This window comes from Quercus robur, chromosome 2 (genome assembly GCF_932294415.1).
Source record: "Quercus robur chromosome 2, dhQueRobu3.1, whole genome shotgun sequence".
NCBI lineage: Eukaryota > Viridiplantae > Streptophyta > Magnoliopsida > Fagales > Fagaceae > Quercus > Quercus robur.
The window spans coordinates 65888553-65909883 of record NC_065535.1 but is presented as its reverse complement, the minus strand read 5'-3'; the positions used below and the strand labels follow the sequence as shown (position 1 = coordinate 65909883).

General features: G+C 32.3%; 1 protein-coding gene across 1 annotated transcript; it reads left to right on the top strand.

Annotated features, from left to right (window-relative positions):
- The first annotated feature begins 823 nt into the window (after nucleotides 1-823).
- On the top strand, nucleotides 824-8534 carry LOC126714545 (uncharacterized). The gene is made up of 6 exons (XM_050414734.1): nucleotides 824-1183; nucleotides 2027-3799; nucleotides 3915-4166; nucleotides 5233-5313; nucleotides 6761-7333; nucleotides 8312-8534. The coding sequence occupies exons 2-6, from the start codon at nucleotides 2534-2536 to the stop codon at nucleotides 8363-8365; spliced, it is 2226 nt and encodes a 741-aa protein (XP_050270691.1). The 5' UTR covers nucleotides 824-1183; nucleotides 2027-2533; the 3' UTR covers nucleotides 8366-8534.
- The last annotated feature ends 12797 nt before the right edge of the window (nucleotides 8535-21331 follow it).

The window sequence follows — 21331 nt, the reverse complement described above, 5'->3', positions numbered from 1 at the left end:
ATTTTTTAGTCAAGGTTGCTATTATTATTTAAATATCATTTTACCTAAAAGCTATATTTGAACATCTTTAGATATTACAGTATTTAAGGTTGCAAATATTTTCAAATTTATTTAAATATTTTTGTTAAATTAATTATTTTATCATTAGACTTGACTTTTGGTTAAATCTGGATTCAACATCAAAACTTATTTATTTATTTTATAAATATAAAAAAATTAAACTTTTAGAGATTCGCTTCATAATAATCGCTTTTAATTATCAAATTAAGACACTAATTACTATTATTCTACCATAAAAAAGGCTTTATTAATTAAAACTAACTAAAACCCAAAACATCAAAATCTTTAAACTCAATTTTTTGGGTTAGATTTTAAAACCATATTTAAAATGTTTTTTTATTTATTTATAAACATACTTAAAAGGTTAAAAATTAAAATAATATTTATAAAATAAATAAAAAAATTTGTTAAAAAGACAAGGAAAAAAGAGAGAGAGAGAAAAAAAAAAAAAAAAAAACCAATTTTTAAACCGTTTGGTACGTTTCTACGTGATACAGTTCAAACGCTATCTCTGGTCCCAACAGAGACTGGGAGGAAAAGAAATTTAAAAACCGAAAAAAAAGGTGGAGACTAGTAAAAGAGAGAGGCACAAATCCAATGTGGTATTTAGATTTACCTTAATTATAACTAATTTATAGTAATTTTAGTATGAATTATAAAATTACAGCTTAAATTTAAAAAGGAAAAAAGAAAAAGAAAAAAAAGAAAGTGTGCGGGCAATAGTTTAGTTATGGATGAATATTGATAATGATGACGCTGGTATTTTGGGATTATAAACAAGGGAAAGAGGGAGTGGACAGAGAGATATGGGTGTGCCTATTTTCTCTTCTACTTGTATAACATCACCAAACCAACCTTCACTTTCACTTTCATCTTCAACTCCTTTTCTTTCTCCTTCTCATTCTAGACGCAAAAGGAAGAAATTGCATACTTTTTGATATTACAACCTCTTTTAGTTTTTTTTTTTTTTATATTTATTTGTTTCATTTTCTAAATTATCCTAGCATTTGATTTTTGCCAAAAAGATAAGTTTTTGACATCTGGGTTGGATTTGGATTTGCATAGAAGATCATTGAAATGATTTGGGGACCTTCGGATTTGTGTTTGATCACTGGCTTCATTGGTGGGTCTCTTATAATTTTTTTTGGTTAAAATATGTGAAAACCCATTTTGTATTTTTACCTTTTGGTTGTGTTTGTTTGGTTATTTAGTTGATGGGTTTTGGTGATCAAGCTTGGGTTGGGTTATGCTGATTCTGCCTTTGATTTGGTTCATTTTTGGTGTTTGTGGAAGAGTTCTGATTATATGGGTATCTAATAATTTGATAATTTATGCTCTGAACACAAAATTTTTAAAGAAAAGGAAATGAAGAAATAGCTTTGCTTGTAGTTGTAGTGGATGATGAATGTGTGCCGTACACGTAAACCTTTTGTGAGTTCTCACCGCAGTTTTTGGTTGTTGATGGTTGCAAGGAAACGTTTTTCTCGGCTTTGTTTGTTTATTTATTTTATTGTTTTGCTGTTGGGTTAAGGATATTCTGTTCAGAGCATTTTGGTTGATTGCCATTTGTTTTGGTTTTTAGGTAGTTTCTATTTTTTGGGTTACATGTTTTGCAAAAGAATCCCATTATTCCATTCCATTTTGGTTAGTAATGAACAGTCTACAATGAGGAAAACCATTTCATTCTTTTCTGGGTTGTTTTGAATCTTTTGATTGTCCATTGATGATTTAGTTTTGTCCTATAGATTTCCTAACTTTGATGTCTTCTTATTATTGCTAGTGTGAATTACAAACATGGGTAGCAAGTTTTGTGATCATCTATGCTGATCACTCTTAGAATTTTTGTGGTTCATGTGCATTTGATCAATGGGAAATGGAGTCTAATTTGGATCAGTACAAGAAGAATGTATATTCAGAATCTTATGTAGAAATGAACTAACTTCTTGCCTCCAATATTTTGTTGCAGGCTTATGCATTGATTCTTCTGGAGATCATGAGCTATATGCGCCGGTGTGGAGGTCAGAAGATCTGTTCTAGTCGTGATTTCTGGATATTTAGAATGTACTTGGGTTTCTCTATGCATCCTTTTAAGGGAGTGAGAGTTGAAATGTTAGAAATGTGGATGCCTGTGGTAGATACATAGTATTAGCTTCACTCTGGATTAGTGAACCACTGCTGTAGGACTCATGTTCATGATTGTAGCAGAAATTGTGGGGTATGTTTATTTTTAGGTAGCTTTGATATTGATAGGATTTGGAGCAACAATTTAATATGTTCATTAGATTGAATATGATAGGTCCCTTGTTGATTAGAAAATTGAATGGATAGTAGTGAATTCATACAAGTAGTCTAGGTGAACAAAAACTAAAATTGCAGCCAAGTCAAAAAAAAAAAAGGAAAAAGAAAAAAAAAAAAAAAGTCATAGAGAACTTCTCAAAAACAGGATACACGGTAGTTTTTGCAAATATTGGTCATGGGCTTGCCACAAGTCACCTCGAGTGAAACTGTTGAGGAAGTAGAAGCAGCATCATTGAGAACATTTTTGCAGAGCTCACCTCAATTTGCTAATGTGAGCACATGTGATGTGGATGGGATGCACAGTGAAAGTATGAGCCCATTAGCTGCGAATCCACTATGCTCGTCTATTGGAGATTTCCAGAGAAAAACCTGCTTGGAGCGTTCCAAGGTTCATGATGATTCATTAAAGTTTAGAGGGGCAATGGAAGTTACTTCCAATGTTCATGGTTTGAAAATTGGTTCTGTTGATAAAGGTACTCCTAAAAGTGGTCGTAACGTTCAGAACCCTGTTTCTAGGATTGTGGGTTTCAAATCAGTTGGAATAAGTTCTCCAACTGATGGATTCAAGGGGGTTTCATCTGGTCATGTTCAATCTTCTTCTGGGATTAATTTCAGAGTCAATGAAACTGAGTCCAGTGGATCACTAGTCAGGAAGCGTTTGTTGTCACCATTGAGTAGCATGCTTTCTCCAGCCCAATTTAGTGGTGATCCTCTAGACATTGGGCGCAGAAGCGTTCATGAAGATTCAACTTCCCTGACCAATAATTTAAGCATTTCTGTTGCAAAAGATAATAAGAAGGCAAATGTTGGTAGCAATCGCCATTTTACCTTGCCAGCCTGGTCTTTGTCTAGTTGCTTGGAACAAAAGAACATACTATATGATGGTGTTAGAACATCCAAGTTATTCGTTGATGGCCCTTTGCTGGATAATAGTTGTTTGTCTTCACCTGAACTTGATCATTTCAGAGAATCAAGTGAGGTAAGGTCTCAAAGTGGGGCAATATTAATATCTCCCAAAAAGGCCATCTCACCTCCACATTCTTTGTCACCTCTTGGTCCAAAGTTTTCTGAAAGAATGAAAACTGCAGGAGGATGCAGGACTACCAAGAACGAGATGGTGGGTTGTCCTTTAACTTTAAGAGATACAAAACGATCACTTGAGAGATCTGACAGAAGCATTGTCTTTGCCCCTGAAGAAGAGGATCATATGATTGCAAGCAAATCATTTGAAGACGTTGACATTTTGCACAAAGAGTTCTGTCCATCTTCCGTGGAAAGTAATACTGACATAAGTTGGCCTTTCTCCCAAGAGTCAGCCCCAGCCTCCAAATGCGTGAGATTCATTAAAAGTCTAAGTGGACTTCCCATTAGGAGGTCCCTGGTTGGTTCATTTGAGGAATCTCTATTTTCTGGCCGGTTCTTATCCGGAAAACTCTGTCAGGTCAGTGTTGAGATTATGTTGCATGTGATTTTCTTGATATCCTGGATTCAGTTTGGGTAGGTTATTCTTCACAGACATCTGAATCTGCTGTATATCATTGGCATTTTATGTGTAGAGAATTGATGGTTTTCTAGCTGTACTAAACATTACTGGAGGGAACTTTTCACCACAGTCACAGAAGCTTCCATTTTCAGTAACCAGTGTAGATGGAGATTGCTACTTGCTGTATTATGCATCCTTAGATCTTGCAGGAAAGTCATCATCAAACATGTGCAGAGACCAAAAATTGAGACGATGCCTTAGCATTGATGATACACAAACTATCAAGAGTCGCCTGCGCATCCCTATGAAAGGACGCATACAACTGGTACTAGGCTTCAATCTTGAAACTGATCAGTGTTTCTGAATACCTATGATATAAGTAATTAAGCTTCTGTTTAGACTTATAGATCAGTGTTAATTCTTGTACTACCCATGTGACTATTGTTTAAGTAAATTATATGCCAAAGATTGTGGTTGCTTACTGAACCTTTGCTGCTAGTTTTAATGATTTCCTGTTGAGGCATTAGTACTTGCAGTAGACCTTGTTTCATCTTAGTCATGTTTAAGGCATGGAGCCTTAATTAGCCTCAGTTGATGATTTTTCCTGCTCGAGTCCATTGCATCCATTAGAGATTTGGATATTCTAGTGGTCTGTCACATAAAATACATTTTTAATTAGCAGTTATGAAAGTAATGTAGTTGGTCTGGATACAGAATATGTCAGTAAGCTAATTAATAGTGTGGTACTGTGTATGTAACCAGTGAAGGATCTTGTGTATTATTTATTTAACTTAATTGGCAGTTACAAATGTGATGTAATTGTTCTACGATCAGGATACATCAGTGAGCCAAGTAATACTGTGCGGTATTATGTATTTAACCAGTGAAGTATCTTGTAGTTCTAACTTCTAAGTGGTTACAAAAAAAGAATAGAAAAAAGAAAAGAAAAGAAAAAGAAAAGAGGAATTGTAATAGCGAGTTGTTGGCAACTTACTCATTAAGTGGAAATATTGTATTATCCAATTAAATTTCTTGATAGACTTTAATACTTGCAAGAACGTGCCTGTTCCTCTCACTGAGCGATAAAAGGATTAAATTATTTATTACTCCTCGAAACCTGTTTAGTTATCAAATTTGCAGACATGTTTTACGTGTCACCTATAATGTCATTCATTTTGTTGAACATGATCTATTTTGATGGTTGAAAATCTCATATGCTAGTATTAGTCAACTTTCCTTAACGTTGTCTATACACGTTTACAGCATAGCATAAACGTTTTCTCTTTTTCTTGAATATATGGAAAATTTATAGAAGTCTTATATGTAATGGTTAACGTTTTATGATGTAAGAATGATTTTTATTTACTTTTAAATTGAATTACTCTCCACAGGTACTCAGCAATCCAGAAAAGACACCTCTTCACACTTTCCTTTGCAACTATGATTTGAGTGACATGCCTGCTGGAACAAAAGTAAGTTGTGATTTAGTATAATTTTCCCCCTTTCAAAATCCAGCAAGTGGTGATGTAAATACTGTTTAAGATATAATTACTTAGAATTATTCAAAGATCAAAGATTTGGGTTTTCTTGGTAATCAAATGGAGTCTTACCTTACATGGTGACCTAGTAAGATCCCACGATTCCCACTTGGGTGAGCTTATCATAGCTTTATAAGTTGGTCTTGTTGCAATGTTGCTTTTCCATGAAAACCAGATGAAGCATTTTCCATGACTTATATCTTTGAAACTTCTGTAATTTATCGTTCTTCTTTCTAACTACTCATAATTCTTGTCGTCGAATTCTCAAAACCCTCTTTCCCACACACAAATCCAAACAAACCCTATACTTTTTCTTGGGAAAACTTGAAAAAAAATAATCCCATACCTTACCTTCCCTGGAAAAAGCTTCCCACTGCCTCAATGGTATGGCGAGATCAGCGTTCACCTGCAATTGATATTTTTACTCTCTCTCTCGGTTGCAATTGATAGATCTCACCTATTTTTATGTGTCCATGTGACACACATTAGTCCATTTAAATGGTATACTAACAGAAGTACCAATTTGGCACCTATGTAAAATTCAGGTATTAAATTGGCTAAAATAAAAGTTCAAGAGATGTAAATGCCACTACCCCAAAGTTTAGGGGGGTGTCAAGGCATTTTTCTTGAACCATATTCATTATTACAAGGGTGTGGACATGATGCGTCCCGTTGGTTATTAATTGGGGTTATTGTAGTGGGAGTTCACTCTTTGCCTGGGGATGTTGAAAATTTTCTAGATTTCATATGATTTTGAAATGTATCTAGAGGTTTTATGTGTGTGGGAGATTTGTTGAGTTAATTTGTAGGTTCAGAGGTGGAAATATTGTTTTTTTTTTTAATTTTTATTTTTTTATAAGTCAGAGTTGGAAATATTGTTGAAGGATGCTGTATGGTTTTGACCAGGGATTATAAAATTGCTGTCATGGACTTATCCCCCCCCTTAAAAAAAAAATAAAACAGTTGTGGTTGCGGTCTCAGATGCATTTTCAGGAATGTTGGCCATCACATAGCTTAGATTTAAGCTCCAGTGTGGCTATAAATTATTATTATTGTCATATCAAAATATTCTTAGCCTACAGATTTGCGTGTTGACCTAGAATTTCACATACTAATATTTTCAAAGCTCCTAACAGGTTTTAAATATATAATTTTCTCTAAATTGCAGTTGATAGAACATTCATCTTTTAAGATTTCTTACATTTTGTAATTGCAATGCAAGTCTCATTTTAGATTATAAAGATAACAAATTAGTTTTGATGATATCTGCTTATCTTTTGGGGTGGGGTGGTTGGAAATTGGAATATTTGGTGGTGCATTCATGTATTGCACGTTCCAATATGTATCTAATGATAGTTCCTTTTCTTTGAATGAAAAATAGACATTCTTGCGTCAGAAGGTCACCCTAGCTTCATCTAGCCCAAATTCTACAAATTTGAAGCAAGGGCATATAGATATGGACGGTAAAGTAACAGGCAAGGGGGCTTCAACCTTACAGAAAAGTAATCCCATACAGTTTAGCAAGGAAGTAATGAATACAGATGGAGTTGACATTGTACATAAAGTGATATCCATAGATCAGAAAAATGAAATTAGTGGAAGTGAAGACTCTAGATTAGTTACTTCAACAGATAAAGAGGAGCCGTCCAATCAATCCCCACATATGGACAGTTGCTGTGTGGGTAAAGGCCATGAAACAATCAGGAACTCACATGGTAGTCTAAAGGTCAATGATAGTACTACTGGTGCTGGTGCTCTTCGTTATGCTCTTCATCTCCGTTTTTTATGCCCATTCCCTAAACAAAGTTCTAGGTCAATTCAGAGATGCAAATCTGATCCTCTTTCTGTACCAAAAAATAAAAGCTTAGACATGAATGGGGAGCGGAGATTCTACTTATACAATGACTTAAGGGTTGTGTTCCCCCAACGGCATTCAGACGCTGATGAGGGCAAGGTATGTGATTATGGTTTTACATATGCTACGCTTCCCCCCAATCCCCCCACCCATTCCAACAATCCTTTTTTGACATGTATTAATGCTATTAGCTAGGAGTGTGTTGGTTGATTGTTTGAATGTCATCTTCTTGCATGGTGTTGAGGGTGCAAGCTCTCTTCTAGTGATTGTACCAGAATGTTGGCCTTTTCCCTTATAATTCACTAAACGTGGGAAAAATTTAAACTTTTTTTCCATGTTATAAAAAAGACTAATTTTTCTACTCATGTTCATAAAATTTATATGGTTATTTGAAGTGTCAGATTAATTTTTGTTCTGTTAAAACTATAGGGGGATGTAGACTATTTTATGGTGCAACACTTTGAACATTATTGAGTTACTTTCTTGTTCTCTACTTCTTCTTTAACCAAATGAAGAAATAAAAGTATCATAGTATCTTATCTTTCTATTCCACTTAAAAAAAGAAAAAAAAGAAAATAGAAGTGTTCTCAATGATTGTGAAGTGTCAATTATATTGATTTGATTTTATCTTGTGAGGGGAAAACGAAAATAAGGGGTTTGTTACATGGTTTTTCAAGACCTGGATTCTGAAAATGAAAGATTTAGCCAAGAAAAAAAAGAATTCTGAAATGAAAGAGGAAAAGCTAATGCTTCCAGTTTTTTTCGTAAATTGGTTCAAAGTGAGACGGTTAAATTAGTAGTTTGGTTGTCTGAAATATCAATCTCCATTCAATGGAATGTGTATGAACTTCAACAGCATTCAAAAAGAAGAAAAAGAAAAAGAAAAGAAAGAAAGAAAGAAAGAATTTACTTGGATGGGAGTGAGTCCCAACCAAGGGGCTTCTTAAGATGAAAGCTTTTTTGCATGTCTTTTGTAGTAACCATTTCATAATGACCTATTAGCAAAGAACACTAATATTTTGGTAGCTTGGATTGCATATATGTCTAACACGGTTTATTTTTGCTATCTTATGGCAGTTGAACGTGGAATACCATTTTCCAGAAGATCCGAGATACTTCGACATCAACTGAATTGTCTAATTAACCACACAAAAAGCAAAGCCTCCTTGCTGTGTACATAGAAGTCAAGACACTTATTACTCATCTCATTTCAAAATGCCACTAAACCTGTTTTAACTGTAAAGAATTAGGTTCTCAATAATTTGAAGGGTTAATTGAAATATTCGCTTATCTGAAAGAAGTTGCAATATCTATATTTGGTAATGACCCCAGAATCATATCCATTTTACTTACCCCGGTTAGCTTGCTGGGGACGCAAAGCTGCATTGCATCAGTTTATTTAAAATAAATAAATAAAATGAGAAATTTGTGCTATATTTCCTAGCTTCCAACATTTTCAAGTAAAATTACCTGTACACCACATCCTATAAAGAAATTAACTTGGATTCATAATTGATTGTGCTTTGTGGCCTTAAATGTTCTCTATTGAGTTGCAAAATCTACCTGAATAAAGAACCCAACAACAAACTCAAACATTTTGAGCACCCAGCTATGATTTTCGGCCCAGTTTGAAGGGCTGGCCTTGTCCTATTTGACAAGCCCAAGTTCAAACTTTTTTTTTTTTTGAGAAGAAGAGAGCACATGTCCAATTGACGTGCCAATGTATTTTAGCCAACAAGTCCAATAAGTCTTAAAATTGGCCCACAAGACAAGCCACTCTTATTTCCATTCTATGTTTATAATCGCATGCTAAGAGCATCTCCAATGGCTTTTTTAAAGCCAATTTTAGAGAGAAAATGCTCTAAAAGCTCACTCCAATAGCTTCTGCATCTCCATTTTTTATATTAGAATTGCTATCGTGCTTCTCTACAAGTAGAGAACATTGTAACATTTACTGTTCACACTTCAAATTTTTTTTTTTTCCTTCTATTATAATAACCAGCTATTGAATTAAAAAATGTTGGAAGATGTATAGTTGTTAAAAAAGAATAAATAATGAATAAAGAATAAATGAAGAAATAATATTTAAATGAGACGAAGAAAATAATAGAGAATCTGTTGAAAAGTATAATTAAAAAAGTAGGTAGGTAAAATCTAAATATCACTGTTTATTGTCCAAATAGTACAAAAATTTAGATAAGCTACTGGAGATGCTCTAAAGGTAGCGGATAACTATTGTCATGGCATGGTTCATTTTGTCACGTGTGTATTGTGCACAATATACATATTAATATTATGAATTTTTTTTTGAGGGAATTAATATTATATGATTTTAAGTTTTTGCAAATCATGTGTTTCCCTTGCACATTCAGCTTTCAAAGCAAATTTCGTTAATACTTAAAAACCATTAAGCACTTTTTTCTTATTTTTGTCCTTGGGTCTAGACTCTAGAACAAACCAGAATTGGATTCACAGACTGGTGCCTCAAAGTTGGTACTTTTTATTTGTTATTTGCATATGGGTTCTCTTTTCAATTTTCTCTTCTTCTTCTTTTTTTTTTTTTTTTCTCCTATCAATTTTGTCGTATTTACATTGAGCAACTGGACACGAAGGTTGCCTACAATAACAGTACAGGTGGCGTCATTGGATATTGAGAAAGAGAGAGAGGCTGTGCAAATGCAATTGCTAATGCTAAAATTGAAGGGCTCAAGTAACAACCAGGCATCCTAGAACAACCCCATTAAAGGAAAGTATGCAAAAAAAAAACCCTATAATCGAGGACAGTAGTACATACATGACTGATGACTCATGAACCATGAGAGAAATATCCAAAACCCATTACACAACGTAGGGCCTCGAGCCCTCACTAAAAGCAAGCAAGCAAAGCAATGCTGCTCTTTGATTGATCTTGCTTGCTTCACTCACTCACTCACTCAAGGAGGTCTACTCTGACTTAGCCCTTCATAATATGCCCATCATCAATATGAGTATCTCTTAGCCTCCTAGCAAGGAATATTTGCTCTCTCTCTCTTAGTACCTTGTTCTATGATTGGCCCATTTTGAGTGAGTTTCCACCAATCCTAACATCAACAGGTGTCCCCAGCAGCAAGCAATTCTGGCCCTTAATTTTCTCTCTTTCTAACCGACTGGCGCTTCTCACGGCTCGAGCTTAGTTCACCCCCCACAATGCTGTGCTGTCAGAGAGAGAGAGAGAGAGAGAGAGAGAGAAAATGAAAAAGAAAAAGAGAATTGATAGCTCTGATTTTGGGGCTGTGTCTCACAAAAAACACTTTATACACTCAAGAAAGGTTGAGGAGGTATGTGACTATGTGTTACCACTTCCTGTCCTTTCCGTATCACGTCCTTCCTTTGATTCCCCCTATACTCACCTATCTTTCTTTTTTTCCATTTTTACCCCTTCTTTTTATTATAACTTCCTTGTGATTTTTTTCGATTGAAATTCATTAATCATTTATTTTAGAATAATTTATGAAAAATTAAAGAAATTAGTAAAAAAAAATTTATTACTTTTTTATTTTTTCATAATTTTTAAAAATGATTTATTTGCTAAAAGTCCCTTTTTTTTATAAATTAATCTAATTTCACATATTTTGATACAAGACTTATACTGTAGCGAGTTATGAAATTTGTTGTACCAAAATGTGTATTTTATTTATTTATTTATTTTATAAGGGCTGAGGCTTTCTTTGTGATTTGACAATGAGGCATTGTTGAATTGAATTCTAAGCCGTACTATTATGTCTAATCATCTTATCACGATTTTCCCTGCATGAACTATTTAGGCCCATGCCTAAAAGTCTCACTAACTTAACAGAAAGTGATTGGAGGGTACTACTTTTATTCATATACTACTTTACTACAATATTTGATTGTTTTCACACTCCTAGTGATATACTATATTCCTAGCCTTAGGATGTTTAGATATACAATAAGTTGTAGATCGATTTAGAGTGTATTTCGTATTAGCTTTAAGCTTTAACTTTTAGTTTTTTCTTTTTATATATAACTTTTTAAAATCTCCTATTTTTCACATTTTCAAAATTTTATTAAAGTATAACTTTTTAGCAAAAAGTTATATATATTGTTCCTAAACAGACTCTTAATATACCTTTTTTGTTAAAGCTATTATTGATTTATTAAAGATGATAAATATGTAATTATATATGTGTGTGGAATTCTAAAAACTTCTACATAAATAAATAAGTTAGTTTTAAGAAACACCCGGAGAGAAAAAAAAAAGTTATTCCAAGTATATGTTATTATCACTTTTTTAGTTAGGTGTTATACTCAACAATTTGAGAGATTTTCTTAATTAAATCAGTCAAAATTCATATGTAGCACTAAATGTATTTGTTACACTACGGTTACTAAATTGCAAAAGGACTAAATTTTTTAGTTTCAAAAGTAACCATATAGAACAGCCCCTTAATTAGTCTGTGAGATCTTTTTGTTGAAAGTGAACATATAAAGGCATATCTTGTAGCAACTTTTCAAGGGTGCTACCGTGCTATCACTAACTCAGTCGGTCATTTCTAAGCAAAGTTTAAGCATCAGCTTTCCATCAACCAATCACAAAACTTAAAAATATAAATGTAAAAAAAAAAAAATTGTACCCATCACAAAATCAAGACCTTACGCCTATCACATCATATCCATCCCTCATTAAATTTTTATTTAAAGGGTAAGTAGCTAAAAGTTAAAAAAATATACAAAGGAGAGGCAGGGTAGATAAAACTTTAAAATAATTTTATTCTGTTGACATGGTTCCTTTTGTACTATAACCAATTTCTCCCATTATTGACATGACTTCCATGGTGCACCAACTACTATATAAATTCCTAACCGTTCGGAATTGGGTGTACACTCTACAATGCTAGAATAGTACTTAGAATAGTTTTTAATCTTAGTCAAGAGGAATAATTGATAGAAGCATATACATTTAGATAATGATAACTAAGTTTAGTTTAGACTTTGGACATCTATTCATATATATATAGATAACTGAATTGACATCTTCCATTTAAACATGAGCATAGTGACATCTATTCATATATGAATAATAACACAAATTTTCCTTTTATAACTTATTTTTTCAGATATGAAGATGTGTATAGAACTAGAACTTTGAAGTTAGGACTTTTTTTTGAGAAGGAAGTTAGGACTTAAGAGTAGCAATTATTAGAAAACCCAAACCATGCAACATTTTTATCCATTAGGGGCAATTATGACTTTTCACACACAACCAATCATATTATTCCACTTCCTCTATAACCTTTGTGCACAGATAGACACAAAGAAACAAAAACCCAAAACCCCTTATAAACCTCACTCCTCCTCAGTATCAGTACTCCCACCTCAACTCCACTCTCTCTCTCTGCTCTGCTCTGCAATTCTCTGAAACTCACTCCAATGGCAGACCCAGCTATCTACGACTTCCTGAACCAACAACAACAACAACAAGCACCCACTTCCTCAAAACCCACAAGAAAGCCAACACAGTCACACTCAACCAGTAATTCCTCTTCACGCTTATTCCCATGCCTTTACTGTCCTCGCAAGTTTTACACTTCCCAAGCTCTCGGTGGCCATCAAAACGCTCACAAGCGTGAGCGAGCAGCTCATCGCAGAAGCTACCCTTCTGACCGTGACCGCTTGCCTCGCCTCCAGACCGAGCCACCATTCCAAGTTCAAGTTCCAGACCAAGTTGTTGCACCTTTTGTGGACCAGTTTTGGCTCGACCCTGTTCAGACCCATCACCAGCAACAAGTCCAGTTTCATCAGTACCGTGCTGCCTCAACTTCATTTCCTCTCATTGGTCTTCATGGAAATGCAACCCCAGATGAACCTCTCTCTCCAAGCTCTGATGGCACTGACCATGTAAACCTTGACCTCACTCTTCGTCTATGAATGTTCATTTTTAACAAATATGAAGCTTTTTTTTTTCTTTTTTTTTGGGGGGTACCCTTTTGGGGAATAGTTATGGTTTCATGGGTTTTGAACATTTGAACTGAGGTTTGAGAGTAGAAAGAAATGGAGGGGCTTTTGGTAGGAAGGGCCAAAAAAACAAGAAAAAAGTTTTTGTTTGGATATTATGAGATATAAAGAAAGTTGAATGGTCAGAGTTAAGCAGTTTAACATTTTTCATCTTTGTGTTTAAGTTTGAAAAGCTGTTTGAGGACTTTAGTAGTTTTGCTAATACTTAAAACATCTTTATTTATGATGATGAGATTTTGGAACTCTAGAATATTATGTTTATTTGTGTTTTAACTTTATGATGTTGTTGATGCAACTTAATCTCTTTCACCCTCTCTGTCTATCTTTTCTGTTTGTGGAAACTGGTTTTGAAAAGATACAATAAGATACTGATGTCATGAATTGATGGACATGCATGATATCAATATATATATATATATATATATGTAGGTATTTTAAAATCATGATGCCCATGTGTGTGCCTTTTCTCTTTTTGTTGTTTTCTCATATGCTATATTGCTATTCCAAAGTTTCCTTTTGTTCATGACTTCATTGCAGTGGGATCATATAAATTTGAGCATTTTAGAGGCTAAGTTTTTATTTATCTCTGTGCTGTGGACTTGGTCATCCACTCATCCTCTCAGTGTGAGCAAAACCCCACCAGATTTGTGGATTAGTCAATAAGACAATAACATCATGTGATTTGAAGTCCTTGGATTTCTTTCCCTCTGTTTTTACTTTTGGATAATCTTTATTTTTATTTTTTCCAAATCAACAGTAGTTTCTTTTTGCGTTTTTGTTTTTGTTTTTGGCAAATGTATTTAGGTCTTACAGCTACATTAATCTATTATTGGACCCCAAAAATAAGAGAAAAAAAAAGTTGTCCATGCCAACTGGAACCTTAATTTCTTCTCTCTCTCTCTCTCTCTCTCTCTCTCTCTCTCTCTCAAAATAAAAGTGTGGATAACACTGTATAGTTCGAATTCTGTACAGCTCTAGAATGTGTTTGGACTTTGAATTAGCATTATTGATAAAAAAATCTGGTTTTTATTTTATTTTTCTGGGTCATTATGTTTGAAGGATTAATTTAGGATTTCAAATGAACAGGAAAAATTAAATAGGTCCAACTCATTCCTGCATTTTTAACAGTAGTCATCGGTTTTAAGTCACTGCAATTGGCGGCTGTGATATCTGACTGATTCATCATGGATTGAACGTACGGGGTTTGGTGTTTATTTGGTCTTGATATTCACTGAATCTTTTTAGAGAGATAGTTGATTGAGCTATTTCTTTGTCTCGGAGCAGAAGCAAACTCATAAAATTTAGGATCCGTTTGGTAATATTATTGTAGTAACGATTGTTTATATTTTTTGAAAATACGTATAGATAAAAAATATAAAAAAATATATATAATGTTGTTTAAAAACTGAAAATATATATTTAAACATATGTACTAAACGGTCTCTTAATTTTATGCTTAGAATGGAATTCCAAAACAGATTGGATAATGGCGAAGTTTGCATCAGTAACCAATAAAAATTAAGCTGAAGTAAAATGGCATCCTCATCTCTTGGGGATAAGTAGTTTACGTAATTTCCCACAATGCTTTGGGCACGATTTGTAGTGAGATGATAGAGATGCTTAGTAACGTGAAAGCACCAACAAAGGGTATTATAATACCTTTTGTTGGTGCTTTCACGTTAATTTTGGGGCTTTTTGGAACAAAATACGTACCTTAACTTTTTTTTATTTATTTGATAAAATGCTATTTTGCTCTTTAAACTTTACTAAAAGTTTATTTTTACTTTTCATTTCTAAACTTTAACATTCGTTTTTTGTCCTTAAATGATAAAAAAGATTACTTTTTATCCCGAAACTATTGAAAATGTTCCACTTTTATCTCTATTTTTATCTCTAAACTATTTTTTAAAAAAATAGTAAATTCCATTAATTGAGATTTGATTTAATACCAATAACCAGATTCAAGACTTTTTAAAATTAACAAATTTGGTCTCTAAAGCCAATTTAGTCTTTAAAATGGTTGAGAAAAAATAACTAACTGTTTGAGGACTAAGTTGGCTTTAGAGACCAAATTGACTAGTTTTGAAAAGTTTTGGACATGGTTGATATTAGCTTAAACCTCAGGATGTGTTAGTAGAATTTACCCAAAAAAAAAACTATTTAAAAAGTTTAAGGATGAAAAAAAAGCTTTTTATTTTTATTTATTATTTATTTATCGATGAAAAAAAAAACTTTTAATAAAGTTCAGAGAAAGAAATAATATTTTACCAATTTATTTTTTATTTTTGCATCATTATCTGCTGGCACTTATAATGTGATAAAGATAGTGTGGCATTTAGTGGCAAATTAAAGTTTGACAAACTATTTAAGGGTAGTCTCTTCTTGAGATTGAATTTTATGTATAAGTAGCGCCTAACCATCTTATTGGTTCTCTTAGCTGAAATTATGTTTGCGAACCATTGGAATATTTTTATTCTCTTCTTCTCTAGAAATGCACTTGTTTTGCCAGTGAACTTATGGACTGTGACATGACATCCGTCCCCTTCTTGTGGAGCTCAATTCCGAGTCAAAGCATCTCGTTTACACTTAAGTGAAAAAAAAAAAAGAAAAAAAAAAAAGGGACACTTGTGCCCACTGGAATAGACTATACTACTAGGGGATCATATTATCACCCTAGTAAATAACAATAGCTAGGTTCAAAATTTCAAATCCCACCTACAAAAAAAAAATTATTAACTTCTTGGTTTAATGGTGTATAACAATCATCATGGAGTACTGGTCTAACAGAGCGATACAGTAATTTATGAAAAAAAAAATAGAACACAAGTATAGTGGGACACGTTTAATATATAATTAATAAATATATTTTTATATATTATTAAACATTTAGTTTTCATATAATGTTAAATATATATCAAATTAAGAGTAATAATGGAAATAAAGCAAATGCATAACTATTAAAGGATATTTAGAAATTAGAATGCAAACAAAGAATAAAAATATTTATTAATTTTTTTTTGAGGTAAAAGATAGAAATATTTATTAATTTTCAAATGTGCTATTACTATTTAGAGCATGTATGCTCTTAATTATTCTTGTGTCCCAGCCATGTTTTGTATTTTTTTTTAAAGGACACGACTAGGACACGCATGCAAAAATGTCCAAAGTGTGTCAAATGTTTGACACGAGTTCAACATCTCAAATAAAGTGTTCGTATTTCTTAAGTCACAAGTCACAAGTTTTAAGTTTTAGATCATATCGTATCATTTCATATATATGATGCTCCACAATTATGTGGATTAGGACTTAGGTCGACCAAAGCCCACAGGCTTTTGTGGATCATGTTTCAGTCATTGGATTTGCTTTTTATCGTTTTGTTTTGGAATTGGCGTTGCCAACCTTTCGATTTTGGTTAAAAGAGTGTGGTTCTTTTTTTTAGTGGTTCGGTCTTTTTCAGTAACATATGATTTGCGATAATATTATGCTCGTATATTCATCTAATGGGTTGATCATTATAGCGAGTCACCTATTGAATGATAGACATTGACAACAGGCCAATCAGTGCTCTTCAGTCACATGGCTCAAAGTCTTTAACTAGTAATTACTCGATCAAGAATAACATTGCTTTAAATTTTTTGTCCCTTGGATATTACGCTCGACCAGCACTACACCTGGAGTTTATATTGTACACTGTGTGCATCAAACTGGTGAATACAGTTTCAATGAGCTAAAGTGGCAATGCTTAACAAACGCCCTCTACGCACTATTCCATATATCTGATTTTATACTTGAATGTATGATTTAGTGAAAAACTATAATCATATAAATGACCACACGGAGATGCCATATCGGTGCAGGTTTGAACAGCATTCCACTGATAGAGAAGAGAATGGCATGAATAGATATGATTACAACTAGATGATTGTTACTTGAAATTATTCTTCCTAGGCTCTGCTTCTAGCCACCTTAATGAATTGGGGTATTTTGCATGATGATCTACCTATTGAATTTGAACTTTCCAATCTTGGAGATATCTAGGTGGCTATCAGTCCAAATTAAGTGTGCTAGCCTACCATATCATAAATCCACTTTAAAAAAACCTTCAATTTTAAAAATTCCTGTTTTAGGCTAACTTGATATTGTACTCTAATTACTAGCATCATAGACATTCAAAGTCATCTAATCTAACCAATAGCCATACATACCTTCTGTTTCAATGGGTTTGACAAAATAATAAATAAATAAAAAACCGACCAGGAAATTTTGGTAGAATTCCTGGAAGATGTACATACCCTTCTCAAAACAATATCCCTGTCTCATTGTGTCCTGGGACACTAACAAAAAATTTCACCTTTAATTTACATAGGAAATTATGGGCTTTGTTACAGCAATTATATATGGTTCTCTCCACATATTAACATTATGGAACAAGTATAACCATATACATGTAAGGACAAAATTTAAGTATAGTATCTTAGATTCTGTTCCTTAGATTCCCCTTTTAAGATTAAGCCATATAGCTATTTAATTAAAAAATAAACTTCCATTCATGAGAAAAAATCCACATGGCAGAATCTTAAAAGGGAAATCCAAGGAACAGCACCTAAGTACTGTACCTAAGTCTTGCTTTACATGTAAATTGTAAATTATGATAAATTAATAGGAATATAAATTTGGAAGGATGAAGGCACATCAAGTGATAACCCGTGCTGAGTGATATTCAACTAGAAACTGCAATTCTGTTGCTGCATGAAGATATGAAGAAATGTATAGAACGGAAATTAATAATTGATAATAAAAAAAAAAAATGTTACAGAGTGAAGTTTTTTTTTTTTTGATAGGAAAAGTGAAGTTCTTAGCTTACTTCGCTTATATCGTCTTCTCCAACAGCACCGAAAGGTATGATTTTGGCTCCAAATCTTGCAGCCATCCTAAGAAACTCAGACTGTTCTGGTCATATTAACTTGTACTCTTCACCCTAAAATTTTATATTCTTAAGAAAATATATTTTTTGAAAGCTTTTTCTATGTTTAAATATGGCATTTATCAACTTAAATGTGGACCATTATATGTATACTAGTCCAATGCTCATACGACGGTTAATTAAAAATTTCTATATAAAAGAAAAATATTATCAAAACTATAGTGAGTCACTTCTAACTTTATTATAATTTCATCTAGATTAAATTATAGAAATACAAACATATATTAAGCAGCACAACGTAAGGACGGTATATAATATGTAAATTTTACCATATTAAAATACAAAATTATGATAGATGATCAAAATACTTAAAATAAATTTTAAATTTGATTTTAACATACTTGAATTTTTTTGAAATATTCTCTCAATTTTTTTTTTGAAATATAATTTTAGTTGGAGTAGATTTTTAAATTTCTTAAACTTAGCTAATAAAATTTTACTTAAGTTGAACTATAGTTGGAATAGAATTTTAAATTACTTTTTTTTGAGGAAGAGAATTTTAAATTACTTGAAACTTACCTTCTCAAAAAAAAATTTAAAAAGATTTTTACCTATAGTGAAGTAATCTAATTAATTAGAATTTAAACATTTGTTGCAAAGTGAAGATAGTCACTTGGTGTAACTACGACTACTAACCCCAACTTTTATTATAGAGTACAATTTATGATATAAAAATACATTAGGTTATAATATATGTGTTAATCCCATAGTAAAAGTAGAGACTTAAAAAGAGAAATTATATCGATCTAATATTTAGATTTTGCTCATGCATACTTTCTGTTTGAGGATCGCTTGGGTGAAGATTGAGCGAAGTTCAAGTTTTAATGAATGCTCAAGCAAGTGTCATGTAAAGATTGATCAAACTTTCTTTTTAAGGCTATTTGAGGTTTGCTTAGTGTTTAGTCGAGCGAAGTCATTTAAACTTCAGTTTTCTATAGAATTAGTTGTTGACCTGTGCTTCGCGCAGTTATTCTCATTAATTTTTAAATTTGGTTTAATATCCATATCTTGTTAAAGAATGCAATCCTTAAAAATTCAACTTAAAATTAAGAAATCCAAGTTTTAAAACTTTAACAGATTTTAATCCTTCATCATTTTGAATTTTTTTTGGGTAGATTTTTGCATTGTCAACAACTAGAGAGAGAGAGAGAGAGTGTGTTTATGAGGTAAGTGCATTTCATGGTGTACTTGAGGAATTGTTCATTGGAAGGCTTGTAATAGAGAGGGAGAAGGTTATTTTTGTGCTTTTTATAGATCAAAGAGAGTATGAATGAGAGATATGAAGAGACAATCCATTGTATCTCAACTTAGACAATAAATTTAATTATGAGTATAAAACTTTTAAAATCCCCAAACAAACAATAAATAAGAAAGTAATTAGAAAAGAAATAAGTGAGATTCAAAAAGGCATAAATTGGTTTATAGTACAAAATGAGTTCATAAATTTTGTTCAAAATGATTACATGCACCAACCAGTTTTGGATCCAACTTTTATAATATATTAGATAATTAGATGACATTTGTCTTTGTAGTATGCCTAGAGAAATTTTATCAAATTTTAAAAGTAATTACATAAAAATTATATGTAAAATTTTGATTAAATTGTATATGTATTATATGAGAATAGAGAATTATAATTAAATGGGATACATTTTGATATATATATATATATATATATATATAAAGAGAGAGAGAGAGAGAGAGAGAGAGAGAGAGAGAGAAGTGAAAGGATTTTTTTTTAGAAAATAAATTGAAAGGATTTAGTAGTAAATGAAATAGTCATTTTTAATAAAGTCTCTTTATGAGTCTTTTAGTTTTAAGAAGAGAGATGACATGTCATGATAGTATAATTGGAAAAATGAACATGTGTCATCGTTGTGTGCATCCTCCAGTTTGGGAATCCAACTTTTATAATATATACTAGCTGCAGACCCATGCGATGCTTGAAAATATATAAATATTATGCAATGACGTGTAATATATAAAAGCATCAATTACTTCAAGTATCGTCTTTTAAAAAAAATGATTTCTACAAGTATTTTTTGTATCTTTTTATCTTTACAAAGATACCATTCTATTGTTTTGTATGTTTAATTTGTAGTGTGTTATATTTGCCTAATACACAACTAAACTTTATAAGTTTCAAATTTATTATTCAAATTTCTCATCTCTTAAGAAATAAATCACAAAATTACAGTGTTATTTTAACCAAAATTAAAATGAAACCAAAGGAATAAAAAATAGACTTTTAATAATTTAATACTCAAACAATTGGTAGGCAAATTCATAGCTATTTCCAAAAAAAACCTAAGTATTACCCAAACTAAAATTCAACCAAAGTTATAAAGGGAGAGAGAAGACTTTGTGATGGGAAAAAAAAAAAAAAAAAAAAAAAAAAAAACACAATACCAAAGCACAAATTAAAAAAAAAAAAAAAAAAAAACCATCACCCTTAATTAGAGTTATAAGAAAGAACAAAAATCCACCAAAAGAAAGGAGAGAGAGAGAGAATACTTACAATTTTTTTGTGGAAAAAATATGGATTGAATGGGAGAAATGATATCAAATTTATACAAAATAAAATGAGGAGAAGAAAAGTCAAAATATAAGAAAGAGAAAATGATGAAGGAAGTGTAATGGTGAAGTAGAGAGTAGTGGAGCGATAGAGAGGCAAAGAGGGAGGGGGATGTTGGACTAATATATATGGAAAATAAGAGTTATTTATTTATTACTTTATATCTAAGAATAGGGAGAAGAAAAGTTAAAAAAAAAAAGAAAATAAGAGGAAGAAAATAAGTGAATGACATGGCCGCTAATGTGGCTCAACAGAAACACGAAGGTAGAAAATAAGTAAATGATGTGGCCGCTGATGTGCCTCAATAGAAATGTAGTAACAGTAAATTATATGCTTCAACTTTTAGATATATACAGATATAGATTATAGATAGATTGGGTAGACAAGTGAGCCTAAAAATTCTCACTATTACTAACATTTACTGTTTGTTGCTAACTGTATTTAGAATGTATCACTCTTCATTGGCTACTTTTTAATAATGTCTCTTCATTCTCTTTTTTCATATTCAGTAAAATGGTTGAAA